General features: G+C 50.5%; 2 protein-coding genes across 2 annotated transcripts; one reads left to right on the top strand and one right to left on the bottom strand.

Moving 5' to 3' along the window:
- The first annotated feature begins 3,494 nt into the window (after positions 1-3,494).
- On the top strand, positions 3,495-4,634 carry LOC119317777 (uncharacterized protein At3g17950-like). The gene is made up of 2 exons (XM_037592275.1): positions 3,495-3,877; positions 3,958-4,634. The coding sequence occupies exons 1-2, from the start codon at positions 3,800-3,802 to the stop codon at positions 4,414-4,416; spliced, it is 537 nt and encodes a 178-aa protein (XP_037448172.1). The 5' UTR covers positions 3,495-3,799; the 3' UTR covers positions 4,417-4,634.
- Positions 4,635-6,938: 2,304 nt separating this feature from the next.
- Positions 6,939-10,527, bottom strand: LOC119317776 (endoglucanase 6). The gene is made up of 5 exons (XM_037592274.1): positions 10,154-10,527; positions 9,658-10,065; positions 9,324-9,578; positions 7,827-7,941; positions 6,939-7,748 (listed from the first exon to the last, which is right to left on the bottom strand). Exons 1-5 carry the CDS (start codon positions 10,346-10,348, stop codon positions 7,231-7,233), a joined length of 1,491 nt encoding a protein of 496 aa, XP_037448171.1. The 5' UTR covers positions 10,349-10,527; the 3' UTR covers positions 6,939-7,230.
- Between the last annotated feature and the right edge of the window lie 11,513 nt (positions 10,528-22,040).

The following is a 22,040-nucleotide window of genomic DNA, read 5'->3' as shown; positions in this document are numbered from 1 at the left end:
GATACAAATGAGCTATAGATGGTATCCATATTTCAAGATGAGTGTTACTAACTTCTAGTTCAAGCCATGACATGATTGTATTGTTGTGAAACATAACAATTTGTTCATGCTATCATAGGATTAACTTGGTGTAATTGATGGTACACATGTGACTATTAGAGTGTCGAGGTCACACGCTACAACATACAAAGGTAGAAAACACTATACAAGCCAAAATGTGCTTGATGTTGTTGGTTTCAAGTTCACGCGTGTGTTAGTTGGCTTGGAAGGATTAGCCATGATGCAAAAATTCTTGGTGACAACATGACTCAATTTGATGGGATCACTATTCCTGGCGGTAAGTTCTACCTACCAGATGTTGGATATGCTTGTCAATCTAGGGTTCTTCTATCCTTCAAGAAACCAGAAACCATCTTTATTAGTTCTCTACAAAGAACTTTCCTAACACTGCCATGCAATTTTTTCAAACTTAGATGGGTTATCATAATCGTGATTCTATTGTGCGATTCTACGACTTTACGATCCAAACTAACCACTCTGATTCTATGATTTGGGTTAGTAGAATTTCCCCATACATTATACGACTCTGATAGTTAAGATTCTACAGTTTGCGGTCGTACCATCAGAGCACCGAGCCGATTCAGAATAACGATTCTGACAGCCATTTCCTAGGCACTCTAGCCTTAGAGATACGGTTGAGAGGGCATTCGGTGCTTTGCAAAACAGATTTAAGATCGTTGATTAGAAGACATTCAACCCCTTCTCTACCCAAATTAAGCTTGTTCTTACATGTTGCATTCCTTATAACTCTCAAAATAGGCTTTCGCCCCACTTTATAAATAAAGCAACCGTGTTCTTGCATGTTGCATTCTTCATAACTAGATCTTAGGGGTTGGCCTTCATGAGTATGTGCCCGATGAGGATGATGAGACCGTTGATGATATTTAGCAAGGCCGTGGTGTGAAGGCACATGATAATGAAGCTTGGAAGCGCAAAAGGTTGGAGTGTGCTTAGCCAATGTGACCGCTAGAGGTAATATAAAGATACAAATAATAATAATAAGTAGAAGAAGAGGATGGTGAACTACCCCCTTGATTGCATTGATGAACCTCCTCCCTATCCATATAACTGGCATTAGTTAGTAGATAGGCCTATCAGGACGAACGGCCATTTGCTTAGTAGTTACGATTGAAACTATGTTTGGTACTATCTCTATAGTTGTAGTTTGTAGTAAGGTCACTACTTGTGAAAAAAGGTGACCACAATATTAGGTCGTCGGCAATTAAACGCCAGGTATTTGCATCTTTCAGGCTTCAACCAAACATCATGTATGAAACCATCTCTTGATGCAATGTGGTAGCCAAACTGGTTGCAGAACATGGTTGAAGCCTTGGCCCAATTGACACTGGCTCCACTGAATCAGGATTGGTGGAAACATAAAAAATCGGCCGGGAACCAAGCACGCCCCTAACCCGATCGGGTGGCTATTGTTGAAGCCTTCGGCGGTAGGGAAACGAAGGCTACCTCTGCGGCCCTTGGAGTTGGTGGTATACAGGGCCGGCCCTGGGGAGGGGCAAGGGGCGGTCGCCCCGGGCCCCAAAAATTCAGGGGGGCCCTCCCACCAGGTACGCATGTAGCCCACGACAAAACCACAGTAAATCCTCCTGCTGTTTACAATCGCAGAGGCCTGGCCAGATTACGTGTAGTATGTAGCGCACATCAAAGGAGTCTCGGGGCGACATGGGGCCTGACCCAACACATGGCCGACGGCCTGAGTAGTACAACGCACGACACAATCTCCTTGTTTCCATCATCGACGCCCAGTTCAAACTTCAGTCCCCAATCCCAGCAAGGCCGCCGTCGCTGCATTTTTTCCATCATCGACGACCACGTCAAACTCTATTTCCCAATCGCGGCGCGAGAAGGCCATCACCGCTGATACAATTGCCGTAGCGGCCGTGGAAGAGAAGCCAGCAGGACCGTCTTCAGTCTCTGGTAGGAATTGCGGCGGCTGCTTTTTTATTGATGAATCATGTGAGTTTGTAACTTTGTATGGATTTTGAGATTTATTCCCTTCCTTGCTCCACGTGGAAAAAAATATAGTCCCTTCCATGTAGAAAATACAAACTTAGATCAGGATCAAAGTGGACAGAAAATGATGCTTTTGTATCTGCATATTATATCAAGAAATACTTGAATCTTCCGCTAAACAGGTTTCTATTGCTTATAACATTTAACCCAATATCCATGTTATTTCTATGGCTTAGAACATGGTTCTAATACTTCATCAAAGAGCAAAAATCTTATCAAGAAGGACATGTACAAGGAGGCGTCGGATGTATTGATAATGGCTGAGGTATGGGTCTTGTGTGATTGCTTTTTTTTTAATATCAGTACAGACGCAAGCGCTCATATATACACGCATACACTCACCCCTATGAAGGCACACACGCACACCCTATCTCTATGAGCACATCCGAGAGACTAAGCCGACATATTATCTTGAGATTTACAAAGTTACCGTAGGCACCTCGTCGTTGACGGGGACGTCTCCTCCCACTGAAAGCGCATCGCCGAAAATACTGAAATAAATTCAAGAATAATGCGAGCACTAGGACTTGAACCTTGGTGCGCTGGGGATACCACTGTCCCTCTAACGATCCAACCATAGGTTTGTTCGCTGTGTGATTGCTTTTGTCCTAGTGTAAGAAGCATGCAACATTTAAATAGCTACGGTATATTTGACGAAAACAGTACGAGGTCTGTAAATGTCTCAGGAGAGGTTAGGTTTGACAAATTTACACACCGAAAACAATTCTAGAATAAGATTGATATTCATATCATTACCAGTGACTTTGCATTTAGGAAACTAAAAGAAAATTTTAAGTTAACATATAAGGGCCCCTAGGTTCTCTTTTCGCCCTGTGCTTCCGAAATCGCAAGACCGGCCCCGGTGGTATACCTCTATCATGTGACCACCGTCCGTATGTCTAGGGCTACCACCGCTGACTATAACGGTAGCTTGTACTACCGCCGTTCTAGTTTATTGGTTCCATTGTAATCTGCACTAACATTTTATTAATTAAATCTTTAGTTAAAATTTAGCATAAATTATAAAAGAGACTAATAAACCAGTACGGAGGTTGTATATCGTAACGCCGTTGTAGTGTCCGCGGGTAGCTGAATGGTCAAATCGCTGAAATGTTTTGGAAGCAGGGTTTTTTTTTTTGCTAATATTATCATCGAAGGGCGAAAACAGTGATTCTAGCCCTGTGAGTAAACTGTAGCTCTTTTTTTTGACAGAAGAGAGTAAACTGTAGCTCCTGGTCATATGGATGGTCACATCCCTTTTCAGAAACAAATATATATATTGGCTGGCCACACAGTGCCAAGTGCTCATTAACAGTAGAGTCAAAGCACGCCTCGGAAGTCGCTTAATATAATCAGCCTCTAAACGCCTTTGCAGGTTTTGCTTGTACCCTTCCCCACCCACACAACAGTCAAAAGCTCAGGGCTCGAGCATTCACTCGTCTCACCGGTCACGGACAGGGGCCGGCCGCCGCAGGGCTCCCTTGACCCGCTGCTGCCCTGGCGCCACTGCCACCACCTGCGTCTGCGTCTGCGTCTCGCAGCGCATAAAGCAGCACCGTCCCGTCCCGGCCCGCGAATCTCTCCGCCCTCGACGCCGGAGGGGACAAATCTTGCAAGTACGCCCATCGCCCACTACAGTGTCACGCCCGCTGCCGCAGAGCATCGCAGCGTACGTTCTCGCCGGAAGGGAAAGGAAGGAAGGACGCCGATGGACAACGACGCCGGCATGATCCCCTCCTCGCCCTCCGCCGAGTCGTCGTCCTCTTCCTCCGACATCGACACCGAGGTGCGCACGCGCTGAGTCAATCTTGTTGGTGTTCATGCTCGTGTTCCATTGACATGCGCGGTTTAATCCGTTCGGTGTAGTCCACATGCTCGTTCTTCCGGGACCGGAGCACGACGCTGGGGACGCTCATGGGCGTGTCCCTGGCCGACGGGGAGGACCGTCCTCCGGAGACGCAGCAGGCGGCGGACGAGCAGGAGCGGCCCCGCGCGCCGGCGCCGGGGGAGGAGGGCTGGACGTGGTGCCGGAGGTGGAGGCCCCGGCGCGGTGCCAGCTGGTGGCGGCTGTGCAGGGACGACGTCGGCGGCACGACGTCGCTGGCCCACTTCCTGCACATGGAGAGGCAGCTCTCCGGCGACGGCGGGGAGGTGACGGTGCCGCTGTTCGAGAACGGGAGGGTGCTGCCGTCGTCGTCCGCGACGGCCACCGCGGTCGTGGAGGATCAGAGGGCCAAGTGGAAGCTGCGGAGGTCTGCCCAGGGGTCGTTGTCGCTGGCGAGGCTGCCGGTGCTGCTCACCGGCATCTGCAGCGGCGGAGCTTGAGTGGAACTGTGGAAATGGTTTCGGCAGGGCACGCTGTTTTTTTCTTTTTCTTCTGTCAATTTTTTTTGCTCCGTTCCCCTCCTTAATTTTCACACGCGGATGCAACTGATGAGCGATGATTGTACTTTGAATCACTACCACATCAAGTGCCATGGCGTGATCCCATTCTTTTGTCTCGCAAGTCGCAAGACATCATACAGCAGCAGAATTTCATTGCATTTCCATTGCGGGATGAAAGATCCTGATGACCTGATCATGTCGTCAGTGTATCATATCATAAAAAAGAGGACTACCAGGAAGCAAGAGACAAAAATGTACTCTACGCACACCAGAAATACTCATCAAAGTGGATCCTCGATTGGTAGCCGCCCGTGAACAGAAGCTTGCCATGTGATCTCTAGGGCTGATAGTTGCCGTCATCATCTTTTTCTCTCTATATCTGTTCAGATGCTATAGCCGCCCGTGAACATATCTGTTCAGATGCTATAGAAACGTCAGAGGAACTAGAAGCTCTGTTTATATTCCACTTGTTAAACATTTCCTCTTTCTTTTTGAGTTGACTTACTAAACATTTTCACATTAGCTTTAGCTTCTGGGTCAGTCGATTTTGAGATGGACGGAGAAGTTCGTCGGAGGAAGGCTGGAGAGAAGGAAGGGGCTTGTTGGCAGGATACCCCACCATCTATCTTACAGTGAGGGTGGGGCGGAAGAACGGCGGCGATGGTAGGGCAGTGCGACGAGGCTACGCGAGAGCACGGGTGGTGGAAGCATGCGGCTAGGCTGGCGGCGCAAGGCGGTTTGAAGTAAAGAAGAAGACCGGCGGAAGGAAGAAGAAACAGATCCGGCCCTTGATCTTGTATCCGACAGCTGAAAAATCGACTAGCCCAATTTTTTTTCAGGCGCCTCCGGTATAGCGAGAACCAAATATTTTTAAATAGTGCTTCTAGTTCCTTTGCTAAGCTAGTACTAGTGAGGTATACTCAGGCCAACTCTAATCGATCCCTTAAGAATAGAGGAGCAAATCGATGGAGTAAATTTTGGTGAAGGATTTTTACTGCACTACATTTTGGTGGGACTAAGCGAACTCCTAAATTTAATGGAGTAGAAAGCAAATTTTCATAAGTTAAACATAGATTTGATTTTAAAAAAACAAAATTCGATACGTAATGTACATGATCATCCGCTGAAACATAGTCTAGTTTCTAAATCAAACATGAACTTGAATTTAAAACAAAACATGAATTTAAACTGAACCTAAACATCATCATCACCCTTATTGAGGGCAAGCCAATCCGCCCGCGGCATCCCACCGGCCATGAGGTCCGGCCCTTTGCCATCGTCGCCGCTGTCGGGGAAGCCGCGCCGCCATTTTTCAACACTGAAGTCCTGGTCGTCCTCCGCACCACCGTCTTCCTCGCCATCCTCTGCGCCGCCGTCCTCCTTGTTGTCCGAGAGGACGATGACCCACCCCTCCCCGCCCCATCGGCCCCGCGCTCTGCCTCCACCAGCTCGGGGTACTTGCGGCGGAGGTACGCCATGTACTCCTCATCTAGGGCCACCGTCGCGATGCGCTCCCGCGCCTCCCTAACCACCACGATAGTCACCACCCCCGCAACGGCGGAGGCTGCAGCGGACCCTCACCCGACGCAAAGTCGAGGCGGGCGGCAGCACCATGCAGCCGGATCTGCCACCGGTCGTACTACTTTGCGGCGAGCTCGGCAGCCTTGAAAGAGCCCACCCAATGCTTCTTGTGGGTCTCCTGGTCCGTGATTTCTGCCACCCACATCCGCTGTCAGATGCTGAGGTACTTCCTCTACGACGGTGGCGGCGCGAGAAGGTCGAGGAAGCCAGCGAGCCCACCAGAGGGGCCATACTGTCGCGGTGGCGGCACGAGGAGGACGTACCCACGTTGTGCTTGTGGCAGCATGGATCCGTGCTGCAAACGGGTGGCGGGACTAGCAGCCACAGGATCCAGCCATTGGGGCGACGGGGGACGGCAGGGATTCGCCGGCGGCGGGGATTGGGGAGGATGAGAGGGAGAGGAGGGTGAAGTTTGTTTGCTCCACCGTCGAGCAGTGGAGTAAATAGGCGGGTTAAGCGGTGAAGGATAAATTTTACTCTTTAGTGGTTCGGCTAGGTCCCAAGAGAGTTTTACTTCTAATCATTGGTTAGAGTTGGCCTTAGGCCTTGTATAATGGGAGGTGCTTAAGGGATTACAGAAATAAATTAGATTTTCTTTAAGCATCACCGGTGTTTATTTGTATAGGATAGACGCTTAACTAAGCGTCTCTTCTGTAGAAATAGGCACCGATATTTCAGAAAATCTCGATTTATTTTTCTAAGCACCCCCTCTAAACATCTTTCATTGTACAAGCCCTTAGCAGTCCAGAAATCTTACAACTTGCAAGTATAACACCACCTACGAGTATAAACTCAGTATCTGCCATGTGATCTCATCGGCTAATATTTCCGGTCAGCGTCTTTTTCTATCTGTCTGTAGCCACCCATCACCATTTTCTAGACGTCAAAGAAACTAGAAGCTCTTTTGCTGATGAACATTTTACATAGTGCCAATATTCAAGCACGCTAAATCTTACAAGTATAACATTGCAGATACAGCCTATACAGCCCCCTGATCTTTTCTTTTCCGCAGGAGAGGAAATGGCTGCCGATAATAATAGTAATTAGTTACAGTTAAACCAAACAAATGAATGACGCTAAAGCTTAGTACTAGTGCACTACTCCTGCAGTACGCCGAAGTCAGTCAGAGGCATTTTATTTTTCATGTATATATCATCCTCCTGCTGCTGGGTTTTAGTCGTCGGCCCACTCGGCCGGGTTGGGGTGGGCGGAGAAGTAGGCGAGGAGGCCCATGAGCGGCGCGTTGATGTACGTGGTGGGCTCCGACTGCTGGAACACGGCGCGCGCGTCGGGGAAGGCGTCGGTGGCGTCGCTGGGCCCGCCGACGACGGCGCCCACCAGCAGGTTCGGGTTGGGCGCCGCGCTGGCGTAGTAGGCGGCGCCGGCCTTGCACCCGATCCTCGCCGGGTGCGCCGCCACGGACGGGATGGAGCTGCCGCGGTGGTGGATCCGGCGCGGGAACCGCGGGCCGTAGCCGACCATGTAGGACATGCGCAGCGGGTTGTCCCCGAGGATGTAGTCCACCTGCCGCTTAGCCACCTGCCGGAGCTTCGTCGGCGGCGCGGACCTGCCGGCGCCGCAGGAGACGTGCGCGCCCGCGTGGCTCAGGTAGTTGGAGTAGGCCAGGATGAGGAAGGAGAGCGACGTCACGTGCTGCATGTTGCTGCCCCCGACCTTGAACAGCAGCCCGCCTGCATTCCATTTCACATTTGATTACCCCAGTTCACCGGAGAAGAGACCATTTTCTTGCTGCGTTTGATGCGACGAACCTGGGGAGTACTGGATCTGGGGGTGGTCGGAGATGCCGGGGAGGAGGGTGCACATGAAGTTGTTGGCGTTGGCGCGGAAGGACTGGAAGTACTCGTCCTTCCCCATCAGGACCTCCTGATGATTAATCAAGAACACAAGAACATATTATTGGCAACAAGTTCAGGCATCTAGCACCGTGATCTACTTCTACTAGCTGGTAGTAGTAACTTGATTCAGGCCTTCTTTGGTTTAAAGAAATTTCATAAAAATTTTAAAGGATAGGATTCTTTCTTTAGAGCTCTTTGATTCGTAGGAATGGATTCCTATTACTACATAGAATTGATTCTTATCCTCCACATTTCATAGAAAAATAAAAAAGGCCTAGACTCAATGAAAAAATTTCTTTGATGTCAACCAAATGACATATTGTTTCCTATTCCTATTCGTAGGATTTGAGATACATGTCATCTCATTTTCTATAAAATTCCTATTCTTATGATAATTCTATCCTATGAACCAAAAGAAGCCCAACTGGCAAAAAGAACATGGGGGATTCTGGAGTCTGGACTGGCATGACAAGTCGATAGTGGAGGCCCGTGAGCCCCTGAAAAGTGCTGCTACCGCTTGCTGCGCCGGCAGCACGCGGAGCACGGGGGCCTAGGTAGGAGAGGCCAAGATAGAACAGACAAGCATCCTCCTCGTCTCCTATTTGGTGGTACCGGTACGCCACCACCCTGCACTACCATAATCAGAATGCATGCACACTCCATTAGTTTACTACTGCCTGGTCATTGATTAATCTAATCTGAACCGGGGGATCATGCAGAAGATTCACTAATCAGTAGCATCTGCCGTCAGGGTAATTTCAGAATGGCTGATCCGCTGGCAAGATTGCCCATATGCATATGCATCGTCAGAAACTAACTGAATCCACATACAAAGCTTAGGTCTCCATTGGTTTGTAGGAACTTTATAGGAATCTTATAGGATAGGATTTGCAAAGGAAAAATCCTTTGAAGCCCTTTGATTTGTAGGAATGGATTCCTATTCCTATGTAGGATAGGAATCAATCCTTCATATTTGGAAGGAAAAAAATATTAGCCTAGATTTAATGGAAAAACTCCTATCCTGTGCATCAAATGACATCTCTTTTTATATAGAAATTGAGATGTATGTCATCTCACTTCTTATGATTTTTCTATTTCTATAAAATCCCTATCCTATGAACCAAAAAAGGCCTTAAAGGTGTAAAAAAGCAGCAGGCAAGACAGTCAATCATTAGATCGAGTGGCTTGCTAGCTTATGTGTAGTGCTCTTTTATCATCATCATCAGTAGTAGATGTATACTACACACAAAGACCAAAGTTGCATTCGGAAAGAATATCGCATAACTTGCGCTGTGGGCAAACCAAAGATCGACGGTGGAAACAACCAAAGTGCAAATGCTTCTTTCAGGAAATGTTGTGTCGCATGGAGAGGAGTAATGCAGTACTTTATGTACTGTATGTTACTGGTACCTTGGAGATGAGGACGTTGATGCCGGCGTGCTTGTTGTCCCAGCCGAACTCGTTGATGGAGTCGCTGGCGCCGAGCACCACCTCGTTCTTCTTGATGTACTGCCGGTACACCCTCTTGCGCGACGCCTTGTGCAGCCACGCCGCCGCCCACAGCAGCTCGTCCTGGTACCCGTCGAAGTCGCAGTAGCACGGGCACACCGCCGCGTGGAGGCTGCTGCTGTAGGCGCCCCGGTACCTGTCCGCGAACTTGAACACCTGCTCGTTCGTTTGATTCTTTCATGTCAGAGCAGCTGACAGATACAGCGCATTTGAGTCGTCAGAGTCGAGAGCTTACGGCCATGGCGCGGTCGAGGAGGCGCTGGGAGTAGACGGGGTCGGCGTCGCGGAAGACGATGGAGCCGGCGGCGAGGGCGGCGGCGGTCTCGGCGGCGACGTCGGAGCCCGGGTGGGAGGGGTCGACCTTGTAGACGGTGCGCGGGGTGTCCATGTCCTCGGGCCGCTCCCAGCAGGAGTGGTCCTTGAAGGCGTCGCCCACCTGCACGTACACCGTGTTGGGCTTGGCCGTGGCCTTCATGAAGTAGTCCGTCGCCCACCGCACCGCCTTCCTGGCCTCCTCCTTGTGCGGCCCGAAGCTGCGGCCGAAGTCGATCAGCCCCCACGACATGAGCGTCGCCGTGAACGCCATCGGGAACCCGAACTTCACGTTGTCGCCGGCGTCGTAGTACCCTCCCGTCAGGTCCACCTGCAGCAGCAGCATTGCCATGGAACCATCAGCACTTTCTGTAGAAAGGAAAATGTAGAGCGGGATAATGCAAGAGGAGAGTGCGTACGCCGGCGGCGGCGCCGTCGTGGAGGCCGGAGTCGCGGCGCCAGCGGAGGCGCTGGTCGGGAGGAAGCCTGCCGGAGCGCTGCCCCTCGAAGAAGAGAATGCTCTTGTGGAGGGCGTCGCCGTAGTCGTGGTGCCCGGCCGACGCCACCGCCGGCAAGAGCAGCAGCGCCAGCACAAACACAGACGACAGCCTCATTGCTGCCCTGACCGCCGAGGTAATTAAACTAATGCAACGGCAATGCAGCACTGGCTAGCTACTTATCGGTGCTTCGGCGGCTGAGAGACAGAGTGAGGAGAGTGTGTGTGTCTACTGGAGTCAGCAGGCCGTGGTTTCGGAGTCAGCAGGCGAGTGAGGTGAGGTGGTGTCGGAGCCGAACGGGCGGGGGGTTAAATACGGCATGTGACGGGCGCAGGCGTGAACCGGTGGACTGACCGGAGGGGAAGGAGGCCTAGGATGCCGGGCAAAGGCCAATGCGGCGGCGGCAGGTGGACGTGCCGAACGTTGCGGCGCCGGTGACTTGGTGATTTTGGCCTGGAGCCGAATGCTTGAATGTGCAGTACGTTACGTACTAGTACTACTCCACAGGACTGCTGTTACTCCCTTTGCAGTTGCAGACATCTGTGCCGTCGGCTGGTTTGTTCGTTTCGGCCGTTGCTCCACCGGATTAAGTGTGACGTGACACTCCTAAAGTCATACTCGTATTTTGTGTCTAAAAAGAATCATTTAGCCAGGACCGAATGGATAAAATGGTTTCGCAATGTCTCTTTTCGCGGGGATTGGGAACAGGTTTGGTGTGATGAAAGAAAGTTCACGAAGTACTCCGGTTCTCCTTTTTTGAGGGGAAAAAAATTTCCACTTCTCGACCGGCGATGATGGATCAGTGATCGACGCAGCATGCATGGCATGGCACTCACTCATCACAGCAGGAGTAGCGGACGGCGGTGTTGTAGATGGGAGAAACGGTCATCCGGTGCAGCAGTTACGACGGCGGGACCCGGTGCCCTGTCCGTGCCGGTCAGTGATTCATCAGTGCTGTTCTCTCTCGGGCTCCGCCGTCACTTCTGCTCTCTCTCTCTCTCTCTCTCTCCTGATTAGCCCTACTACTTAGGAGTAGGTCTTTGAAACAAGCTGAATAGCGTCTAGCGATACTAATTAATGACTAGCGTAGTTTTCGGCTCTGAGCCCAGCCTCGCCGAATGATCCCTGGTCCATAAGCAGCAGTACTCTCCGGAGATCGACCCGTGCGTTGCAATCCTATGTTGCCATGACGACAAGCACGACGATCTTGTCATTAGCGCGCTCATCACTGGCGCATCCGTAGCAGCTTCGCCGAATCTGACCGTTGGGCCTGGAGGGAGGGAAAAGGGGACCGTAGCCCGTAGGCACGATGCATGGGGCCGCCCGAACCCGAACGCAAGGGGGCGAGGCCGACGGGAGGAGAGCCGTTAAAGCGTAGTACGTGCTGTGCTGTGCTGGCTGCCAAAGAAGAAGAACCTGTAGAAGAAGAAGAGAAGCGTGGCGACTGACACAGCTACAGATCGGTTGCTACGCGCCTACGTGCGTGCTCTGCCGTGCGCGAGGGGGAATTAAATGGTTGGATTGGATCCTTGCGGCCATGGCCGCCGATCGATCAATCGATTTTCTAACGGCTAGGGGGAGGGGGAGGGAGAGGGTGTGGCCGGACGGACGGGCGGAGGCGTCTCGTCGTCCACTTTGCGTGCCAGTCCCGACGGCCGGAGCCACATGGCCTGCATGCGCGCTGGCGGCGGCTGCAGCCGCGGTACTGTGGTTTAGTTGGGGATGGCCGCGCGTCGCATGCATGCCTTTGGCGTTCGCCAGGTGACCGGCCGGAGAGCCGGAGATGGGGGAGACTTTCGTGCTGCGGCGACAGGGGAATCACGGAAGGTAGTAGGCTAGCAGCTAGTAGTACAGTACAAGCAACAACGGTCGTCTGAGAGAGTGAATGCTGGTCAAGTTGCATGCTGCGGGTGAGTGAACGGAACGAGTTTACTGCCTCCGGGGGAGACAGACGGCCAACGGTCTGATCGGACGCTGAAATGGAATGGGCATCGGCCGCTTGTTGCGCAAGAATAGTTGTGATATCCCTGTCATCGTGCCGTGGTTCCGAGAAGATTGGAGGACCAAAATGGCACGCATCGATAATCCAAACCTATCCGCAGAGCAAGCATACGAACTAGCAAAGAGCTTCTACCTTAGGGCATCTCGAACAAGGACTCTCAAACCGCCCGCGACTGTCTCGGCCGAGTGGTCCGAACACAGTTAGCTATTCAATGTGGTACCTCTTCAGTCTGTAGACCGGTCCGGTTGTTCATTTTCCCGCAAGCCGAACGCAAGTCTAAGGGCTTTTCAGGCATCCGGACAGCAGCCATGTACACGTTCGATGCCATGGTGTCATCAAAATCCTCTCCGCTCGAAAGACCTTCTCCACATGAAGCGGTTGCCGTACTTTCATGTCAGTGAGCGCAACACCAGAGCACATGTGACTCTACGGCGTTGATGCTAGTTAGAGCGACGCGACCGGATGAGTAGTCGTCACCGATTCGAACCAACCACATGGGCCATTCCACATGAAAGAAGAAAACTCATGCTATTTCCACATGGGCCACCTGTTATGCCCGGGCCATGAGATAGAACCAACCACTGAAACGAACCTCTGGAACCCAACACATATTTGTCGCCTGCAGTATCGGTTACAACCTTGTTCGTAAACCGCACCCACACACCTCGCCTTGACACGTGTAGAATGGGTCGCCCGTTGGGCATGAGAGGGAAGCTTCCGGCTTTGGGAAGCTTTTGAAGCTTCCGTCTTTTGTTGGTTTTCTGGGCTGTTTTAATTCTTTTTTTATTTTCTTTTTAATGTTTTCTTTTTTTACATGCATGAACTTTCTTCCAGTTCGAAAACTTTCTTCAAATATGTGAATTTTTTTAATTCATTAAACTTGTATTCCAGAACACATGAACTTTTCTTCCATTTAGAATTTTTTTCTAATCAGAGCATTTTTTCAGAATGCATGAAGTTTTTCAAATTCATCAAAAATTTCCCCAAAATCAATAAACTTCTTCAAATCCGCGAACTCTTTTCAAATTCTTGTTTTCCCTCCTAAATCGATGAACTTTTTTCAAATCAGAGTTTTTTTAGAAATTAATGATCCTTTTTCGAATTCGTGAACTTTTTTTAAAATCGCAAAATACCTTTGAATTTCATGACTATTTTGAATTCCTTTTAAAAGTGAATTTTCAAGAAAAGTCAATGGTGGACCAGTTAATCGGCTGGTAAATCGCACCCAGCGAACCAGGGAAACTGGTGAGCGAGCAATTGATCACCTCCTTGTTGGTTCCGCCCATGAAGGGTGGCACTGGCTACTCTCCATGGCGCTTAAGGCGCCGGGAGGAGGAAAAAATCATATTTGACGTTTACAGCGACAAACTGTCGAGCATCCGCACGGGCAATTCTCTCAAGTGCAAGAATCGCACAATGAAACAGCCGGATTTTTGAACTGATAGGTTTTTATATACCGGTTTCTGTTTGGTTTCCTTTTTCTTTTGTTATTTTCCGGTTATTTTTTATTTTTTCTGTTTCTTTTTCACCTTTAGATATATTCTTTTTTGCTTCCCTTTTATTTGTGTTAAAAATCACAAATTTAAGGAAAAAAATCAACATATGAAAAAATTGTTCATTTTTACGAAAAACATTCAAAAATTCCAAATTTTGTTCATGTTTCCAAAAATTATTCACCTTTTCAAAGAATGTTCAAAATTTCAAATTTTGTTCACCTTGTATAAAAAGGTTTGGAGTTTCAAAATTTTATTGATAAAAATTGTTCACAATTTCAAAAATATTTTGAATTAAAATTTAGTGCGTGTTTTAAAAATGTTCAAAGTTACAAAATATTGTACATTTTTTTCAAAATTCTTGCATTTTGAATATTTGTTCGCGGCTTAAAAAAAGTTCAGAATTTCAAAATTTGTTCTTAGTTTTAAAATTTTGTTCATAATTTCAAAATGTGTTCCAGTGTTTCAAGATTGTTCGTGTTTTAAAAAACGTGTTCATACATTGAAAATTTTATTCACAAATTAAAAAATTGTTCATGTATCAAAATTTAAAAACGTTCAGAATTTCAAAAGGCATTCAAATGTATGGCTGTTCAGAGTTCTTAACACTCCGCGATACTCATTAGTCACAAAAGTTCGTTAGATTCAGTTGCTAGGCTCGCCAACGATCACCCGGCTGCTAATAGGTGTTTGTAATAGGAAACGTAGATTAGACTAAGAAATATTCTGGCTTCCCTTGTACTCCAAGTAGATCATGTACTCTTATATATATGCCCACGAGACTCAAGCAATACAACGATTATTCCACTGAGGGAGTCCTGGATTAGGGGGTGTCCGGATGGCCGGACTATACCTTCAGTCGGACTCCTAGACTATGAAGATACAAGATTGAAGACTCCGTCCCGTGTCCGGAAGGGACTTTTCTTGGCGTGGAAGGCAAGCTTGGCGATACGGATATGTAGATCTCCTATCATTGTAACCGACTTTGTGTAACCCTAACTCTCCCCAGTGTCTATATAAATCGGAGGGTTTTAGTCCGTAGGACAACATACAGAACAACAATCATACCATAGGCTAGATTCTAGGATTTAGCCTCTCCGATCTTGTGGTAGATCTACTCTTGTACTACCCATATCATCAATATTAATCAAGCAGGACGTAGGGTTTTACCTCCATCGAGAGGGTCCGAACCTGGGTAAAACTTCGTGTCCCTTGCCTCCTGTTACCATCCGGCCTAGATGCACAGTTCGGGACCCCCTACCCGAGATCCGTCGGTTTTGACACCGACATTGGTGCTTTCATTGAGAGTTCCTCTGTGTCGTCGCCGCTAGGCTTGATGGCTCCTATGATCATCAATAGCGATGCAGTCCAGGGTGAGACCTTCCTCCCCGGACAGATCTTCGTCTTCGGCGGCTTTGCACTGCGGGCCAATTCACTTGGCCATCTGGAGCAGATCGAAAGCTATGCCCCTGGCCGTCAGGTCAGATTTGGAAGTTTAAACTACACGGCTGACATCCACGGGGACTTGATCCTTGACGGATTCGAGCCACTGCCGAGCGCGCCGCACTGTCACGACGAGCATGATCTAGCTCTGCCGCCGAACAGTGCCCTGGAGGCCGCACCCGCATCGGCTTCGATCCTTAATTCGGAGCCAACTGCGCCGATCGAGGATGGGTGGTTGGACGCCGCCTCGGGGGCTGCGATCTCAACGACGATCGAGCCGAACGCCAGCCCCACACTCCGCGATACTCATGACTCCAAGGAGCCGGACTCCGGACCCTCCGCGTCCCTGCCGATCGAATCCGATTGGGCGCTGATCATGGAGTTTACTGCCGCGGACATCTTTCAGCACTCGCCTTTCGGCGATATTTTGAAGACACTAAAGTCTCTCTCTTTATCAGGAGAGCCCTGGCCGGACTATGGCCAGCAAGGTTGGGATACGGACGATGAAGAAATTCAAAGTCCACCCACCACCCACTTTGTAGCCACTATCGACGATTTAACCGACATACTCGACTTCGGCTTTGAAGACATCGACGGTATGGACGCCGATGCAGGAGACGATGAAGAACCAGTGCCTATTGGGCCCTAGAAAGTCACCTCGTCATATGACATATACATGATGGACACCCCAAAAGAAGGAGACGGCGATGGAACAGCGGAGGATGACCCCTCCAAGAAACAGCCTAAGCGCCGGCGTCAGCGGCGCCGCTCAAAATCCCGCCAAAGCAAATACGGTGACTCCAGCACGAGAGAAAACAATACTCCGGAGAGTGCCGAAGAAAACTCCCTCCAGCAAAATTCAGCACAGGAGGATGGAGAAGCCAACCCTCATGAGAGAGCGGCAGACAAAGAGGTTGGGGACGATAACCATATGCCTCCCTCCGAAGACGAGGAAAGCCTCGACGATGACGAATTCGTCGTGCCAGAGGATCCCGTCGAGCAAGAGCGTTTTCAACGCAGGCTTATGGCCACGGCAAGAAGCCTCAAGAAAAAACAGCAACAGCTTAGAGCTGATCAAGATTTGCTAGTCGACAGATGGACTGAAGTCCTTGCGGCCGAAGAGCATAAACTCGAACGCCCCTCCAAAAGCTACCCAAAGCGCAGGTTGCTACCCCGATTAGAGGAGGAAGCACTTAAACCTACATCACCAGCACTTGATACGGCCGACCGACCACCTCGTGGCCGCGAAGAGAGGCCTCTCGGCCCTCCACTCAAGCCGCACCCCGTACCAAGGCACGGGAAAATGCGCCAGACCTGCGAGATATATTGGAGGACAAGTCAAGGCAAATAAGGGCGATCTACGGATCGCGTGGGCGCCCCACGACCCGAGACGGTAACTGTCACGTTGGACACAAATCCGGTAGGGCCGAACACAGTAGACAAAGCTCATTGGAGCTACGTCGTGATATAGCCAGTACAGAGGCGCCGCACACCCACTATGCTTCACAGACGAAGTAATGGATCATCAAATCCCCGTGGGTTTCAAACCCGTAAACATCGAATCATATGATGGCACAACAGATCATGCGGTATGGATTAAGGATTATCTCCTTCATATCCACATGGCCCGCGGCGATGATCTCCACGCCATCAAATACCTCCCACTCAAGCTTAAAGGACCAGCTCGGCATTGGCTTAATAGCTTGCCAGCAGGATCAATCGGTTGTTGGGAGGACCTGGAAGCCGCATTCCTCGACAATTTCCAGGGCACTTATGTGCGACCACCAGACGCTGATGACCTAAGCCACGTAATTCAGCAGCCAGAGGAATCGGCCAGGCAATTCTGAACACGGTTCCTAACAAACAAAAATCAAATAGTTGACTGTCCGGACGCTGAGGCCCTAGCAGCCTTCAAGCACAATATCCGTGACGAGTGGCTTACCCGACACCTTGGACAGGAAAAGCCGAAATCTATGGCAGCACTCACGACACTCATGACCCGCTTTTGCGCGGGAGAAGACAACTGGCTTGCTCGTAGCAACAATATGACCAAGAACCATGATAATTCGGATACCAGGGACAGTAGTGGCAGGTCGCGTCGCAACAAGCAGAAGCGCCGCACTAACGGCGACAATGCTGAGGATACGGCAGCTAATGCCAGATTCAGAGGCTATAAATCTGGTCAGCGGAAAAAACCATTCAAAAGAAATCCTAGGGGCCCGTCCAGTTTGGACCGAATACTCGACCGCTTGTGTCAGATAAATGGCACCCCCAAAAAGCCGATCAATCACACCAACAGGGATTGTTGGGTGTTCAAGCAGGCAGGCAAGTTAAATGCCGAAGATACAGACAAGGGGCCGCATAGCGATGACGACGACGAGCCCCGGCCACCGAACAATAGTGGACAAAAGGGTTTTCCCCCACAAGTGCGGACGGTGAACATGATATACGCAACCCACATCCCCAAGAGGGAGCGGAAGCGCGCGTTAAGGGACGTATACGCGATAGAGCCAGTCGCCCCAAAGTTCAACCCATGGTCCTCCTGCCCGATAACTTTTGATCGAAGGGACCATCCCACTAGCACCCATCATGGCGGATTCGCCGCATTGGTTCTAGACCCAATTATTGACGGATTTCATCTCACTAGAGTCCTTATGGACGGCGGCAGTAGTCTGAACCTGCTTTACCAGGATGCAGTGCGGAAAATGGGCATAGATCCCTCGAGGATTAAGCCCACCAAAATGACCTTTAAAGGCGTAATACCAGGTGTAGAGGCCAATTGTACAGGCTCAGTCACACTTGAAGTGGTCTTCGGATCTCCGGATAATTTCCGAAGTGAGGAGCTAATCTTTGACATTGTCCCATTCCGCAGTGGCTATCACGCACTGCTCGGGCGAACCGCATTTGCCAAGTTCAATGCGGTACCCCACTACGCATACCTTAAGCTCAAGATGCCAGACCCTCGAGGAGTAATTACGGTCAATGGAAACACCGAACGCTCTCTCCGAACAGAGGAGCACACGGCGGCCCTTGCTGCGGAAGTACAAAGCAGCCTCTCCAGGCAGTTCTCCAATCCGGCCATTAAACGTCCTGACACCGTCAAGCGCGCCCGGAGTAATCTACAACAAGACCGCCTGGCACGTTCCGAGCAAGCGTAGCAATGCGGTTCCAACCCCAGCCCTCGCAAAAATGCAACACCAGTACTTCGCGTACATAACTACGCTCTAGAAATACCATGGGTGCAGGGGGAGGGGCACCATCACAGCATGTCCGAAACACAGCTTAAACCGCACCAGGGGTTGCCGATTTTTTAATTTTCTCTTACTTTCAGGACTCCACTCTTCTGAAGGCCTGTTCGGCAGTTCAATTGCCGCACAAGCGATGCAAGAACCAGGGAAGCAGACAAGCCATGCCGCATTACGAAACTCCCAGGTGGTCTCTATCACAAGCAGTATACCTGTTTCGCTTACCATTCCGCAGCCCGCCCCTGGAACGGACATGTTAAATAGTCCAACCTTTTGCTTATCGCATTATTTGTATCGTTCTGCTTTGATCGCAGCCCTTTTTAATAAACAATGCATAGCTTCTGTCTATTTTTGCATTACTCTTTTTTTACAAATATATGTTCCGTAACGACATGCTGCACCCGTACACTTTGGTACGGCCAAAATACGTCAGGGGCTTTAGTACCCCTCAATATGGTGTGAGAAGTCCGAACACTTTAACAAGTGCGACACCCCGAACTTATAGCATTATATGCATCGGCTCCGAATCATGTCTTGGGTCAATAGTTGGGTTTTCCCGGCTCCTATGTTTTGGTGCCTTGCGTTCCGCTATATCGGCTAAGGTAGCACTAGGAGAACTACTGCGATTGTGCCCCAGTTGAGCTGGGTCGAGCACCTCAGTAGAGAAAGCTAAAACCGACTGTCATGATGAAGCGAGAGCTGGTCGCTGTTCCAGAGGTTTTTCGAGTCCCTAAAGACTGATGCCGCTTAGAGCGAGGAGTCGGCTCTGTCCGGCCAAGGCGTGGATAGCACCCCGAACTCGGTCTTCCGAATACCAGGGGCTTCGCCGCAATTTAAAATTATAGAATTCTATGGCTAAGTGAGAGTGTTCAAGAATTATAGTCCGATTGCCTTGTTTGATGTGCTGAGCGCCTCCCTCGAAGGACCCAAACATGGGAAAAAGAGCGCTCAGGTTTATCCCCGAACACCCCAGCACTAGCGGCACGGGGGCAGAAGCCGACGACTCGCCATCTCTCAGAATTGATAAACAACCGCACATAAGGTAATATTTTAAATTCTAACAGCATTGCTTAGCGCATATGAACAAGTTTTTAGCGCACAGGACAAAACGAGCGAGTTTTACTCAAAAAATTACATCCCTGGAACATTCATCCGCCATAAGACAGGCACCCTTCAGAACATCCTTATAATAATTCTCGGGCTTGCGATGCTCCTTCCCCGGCGGTGGCCTGTCCTTCACAAGCTTCCCAGCATCCAGCTTGCCCTAGTGCACCTTAGCACGGGCAAGGGCCCTACGGGCGCCTTCAATGCAGATGGAGCGCTTGATGACTTCAAGCCTTGAACAGGCCCCCATCAGCCGCCGCACTAGCCCGAAATAGCTCCCAGGCAGAGCCTCTCCAGGCCATAGCCGAACTATGAGGCCCTTCATGGCCTGTTCGGCCGCCTTGTGGAGCTCGACCAGTTGCTTCAGCTGGTCGCTCAGGGGCACGGGGTGTCCGGCCTCAGCATACTGAGACCAGAACACCTTCTCTGTCGAGCTTCCTTCCTCGGCTCGATAGAATGCGGCGGCATCGGACACGCTATGGGGAAGATCTGTGAATGCTCCTGGAGAGCTCCGGATTCGGGTAAGTAACAAGTAACTTACGTTTACGTGTTTGCTTTGCATAAAGAATGCCTTACCCGCCGCTATCTTTTTCACCTCATCCAACTCCTGGAGGGTCTTCTAGGATTCGGCCTTGGCAGACTTGGCATTTTCAATAGCCACCGCGAGCTCGGACGCTCGCGTCTTTGAGTCAAGCTCCAAACTCTCATGTTTTTCCATGAGTGCCTGGAGCTCCTGCGGCACCTTGCCAACCTCGGCCTCATACTTCTCCCGCTCGGTGCGCTCCATGGCCGCCCTCTTCTTGGCCTCGAGCAACGCTTGCTTAAGGGTCGCCACCTCAGATGTGGCCCCTACAATAGCCACGATAATCCTGTCATTTTTTGCAATTGCACCTTTTTATATATATATTTAAACAAGGTATTTCTTACCTTCCTTGTCCTCGAGCTGCTTCTTGGCACGCCCGAGCTCTTGCTCGAACTGCTCGAGGTTCTGCTTTAGCGTGTTCACTTCCGCAGTCAGTGCGGTGGACGCCAACAGAGAAGCCTGCATACGCGTATTGACTTCTTTTTGTTAGACTCCTGCGAATTTTATTTGATCCTCTATTCGGCTTTTCTTCCCGAACGCCAAACAGAGCATCAGGGGCTACTGTCTATGCGGTAATATTATTTACACATTCTTTACTTACCTCAAAGCCTGTTAAAAGGCTAGTACAAGCTTCAGTCAGTCCGCTCTTGGCGGACTGAACCTTCTGGACCACCACACTCATAATGGTGCGGTGCTCCTCGTCGATGGAGGCGCCTTCGAGCACCTCCAATAGATTGTCCGGCGCCTCCGGTTGGATGGGGGTCACCGGCACGGTGGGCTTGCTCCTCTTGGAAGGAGGTCGCCCGCCGGACTCTGGAACCTTTGAAGGTTCTGGAGCGGTGTCCGGCCTAGAGCCGGACTTGGAGCCCTGGGGGGTTCTATCCCGTTCACTCCTGGGGTCCGGGAGGTCGCCTTGCGGCGCCTCCATGACCATCTCCTCCTGGCTTGGAACTTGTTGGGACAACACTTCAATGTCGTCCGTAGGGCGGGGGGAGGAAAGCCGTCGAAAGCGAATTCACATCCGACGAGTCCAGTGAACCGCTCAACGACGCGTTGAGCCGGTCTTTGGGTGGGCTGCATAAACATATTCGACATAAGGGAAAGCTGTGCAATAAAGGAATACTATGAATTACTCTGCTATCCGGATACTTACGATTTAGCCAGGGGCTTGGCCCTGAGCGGCCACTCCTCTCCGCCGTCGTCGGCGTCGGTGGAGTAGTCCGGAGGAAGGGTTTTCCCCTTCTTGGACCCTTCGGCCTCCCCAGTTGGGGCGGCCTTCCTTTTCTTCCCTTCCCCCACTGGAGGGGGAGGGGTCTCTTCTTCCTCCTCCTCGTCTTCATTGGAGGAGTGCGTCTTGGAGTCGTCGGATGAGGGATTCGACACCTCCAGGCGTCGGGCACTCTTTCGAGTCCCCATGGCCTTTTTCTTGACCTTCTTCTCCGGCACCACATGGGGTGCCGGAACCAGCAGCTTCGCCAAACGAGCGTCCATTGGGCCTTCGGGCAAAGGAGCCGGACAGTTGATCTGTCCGGACGTCTCTTGCCAATCCTGTCAAAGGTAAGAGAGTTTAGATCCCGCGTGGAGTCAAACTATAAAAAACTGATACCCTATAAAAGGTAAAAACAGCTTACCGCATGAGCGTGACGCTGCGTACTGAATCCGCGATCCTCGGTAGCGGATGCGGGGGCCTCGGCGCCCTTGAAAAGCACCTTCCAGGCATCTTCGTATGTCGTGTCGAAGAGCCTGCTCAGAGTTTGGTGTCGCGCCGGGTCGAACTCCCACAGGTTGAAAGCCCGTTGTTGACACGGGAGGATCCGGCGGATGAGTGTAACCTGGACTACGTTGACAAGTTTGAGCTTCTTGTCCACCAGGGTTTGGACGCATGTTTGGAGTCCGGTCAGCTCTCCTTTTTTACCCCACGACAGGCCCGTCTCCTTCC

This window comes from Triticum dicoccoides, chromosome 6A (assembly GCF_002162155.2).
Source record: "Triticum dicoccoides isolate Atlit2015 ecotype Zavitan chromosome 6A, WEW_v2.0, whole genome shotgun sequence".
Classification (NCBI taxonomy): domain Eukaryota; kingdom Viridiplantae; phylum Streptophyta; class Magnoliopsida; order Poales; family Poaceae; genus Triticum; species Triticum dicoccoides.
The sequence above is the reverse complement of the archived record's forward strand: the minus strand, read 5'-3'. Positions and strand labels throughout refer to the sequence as shown.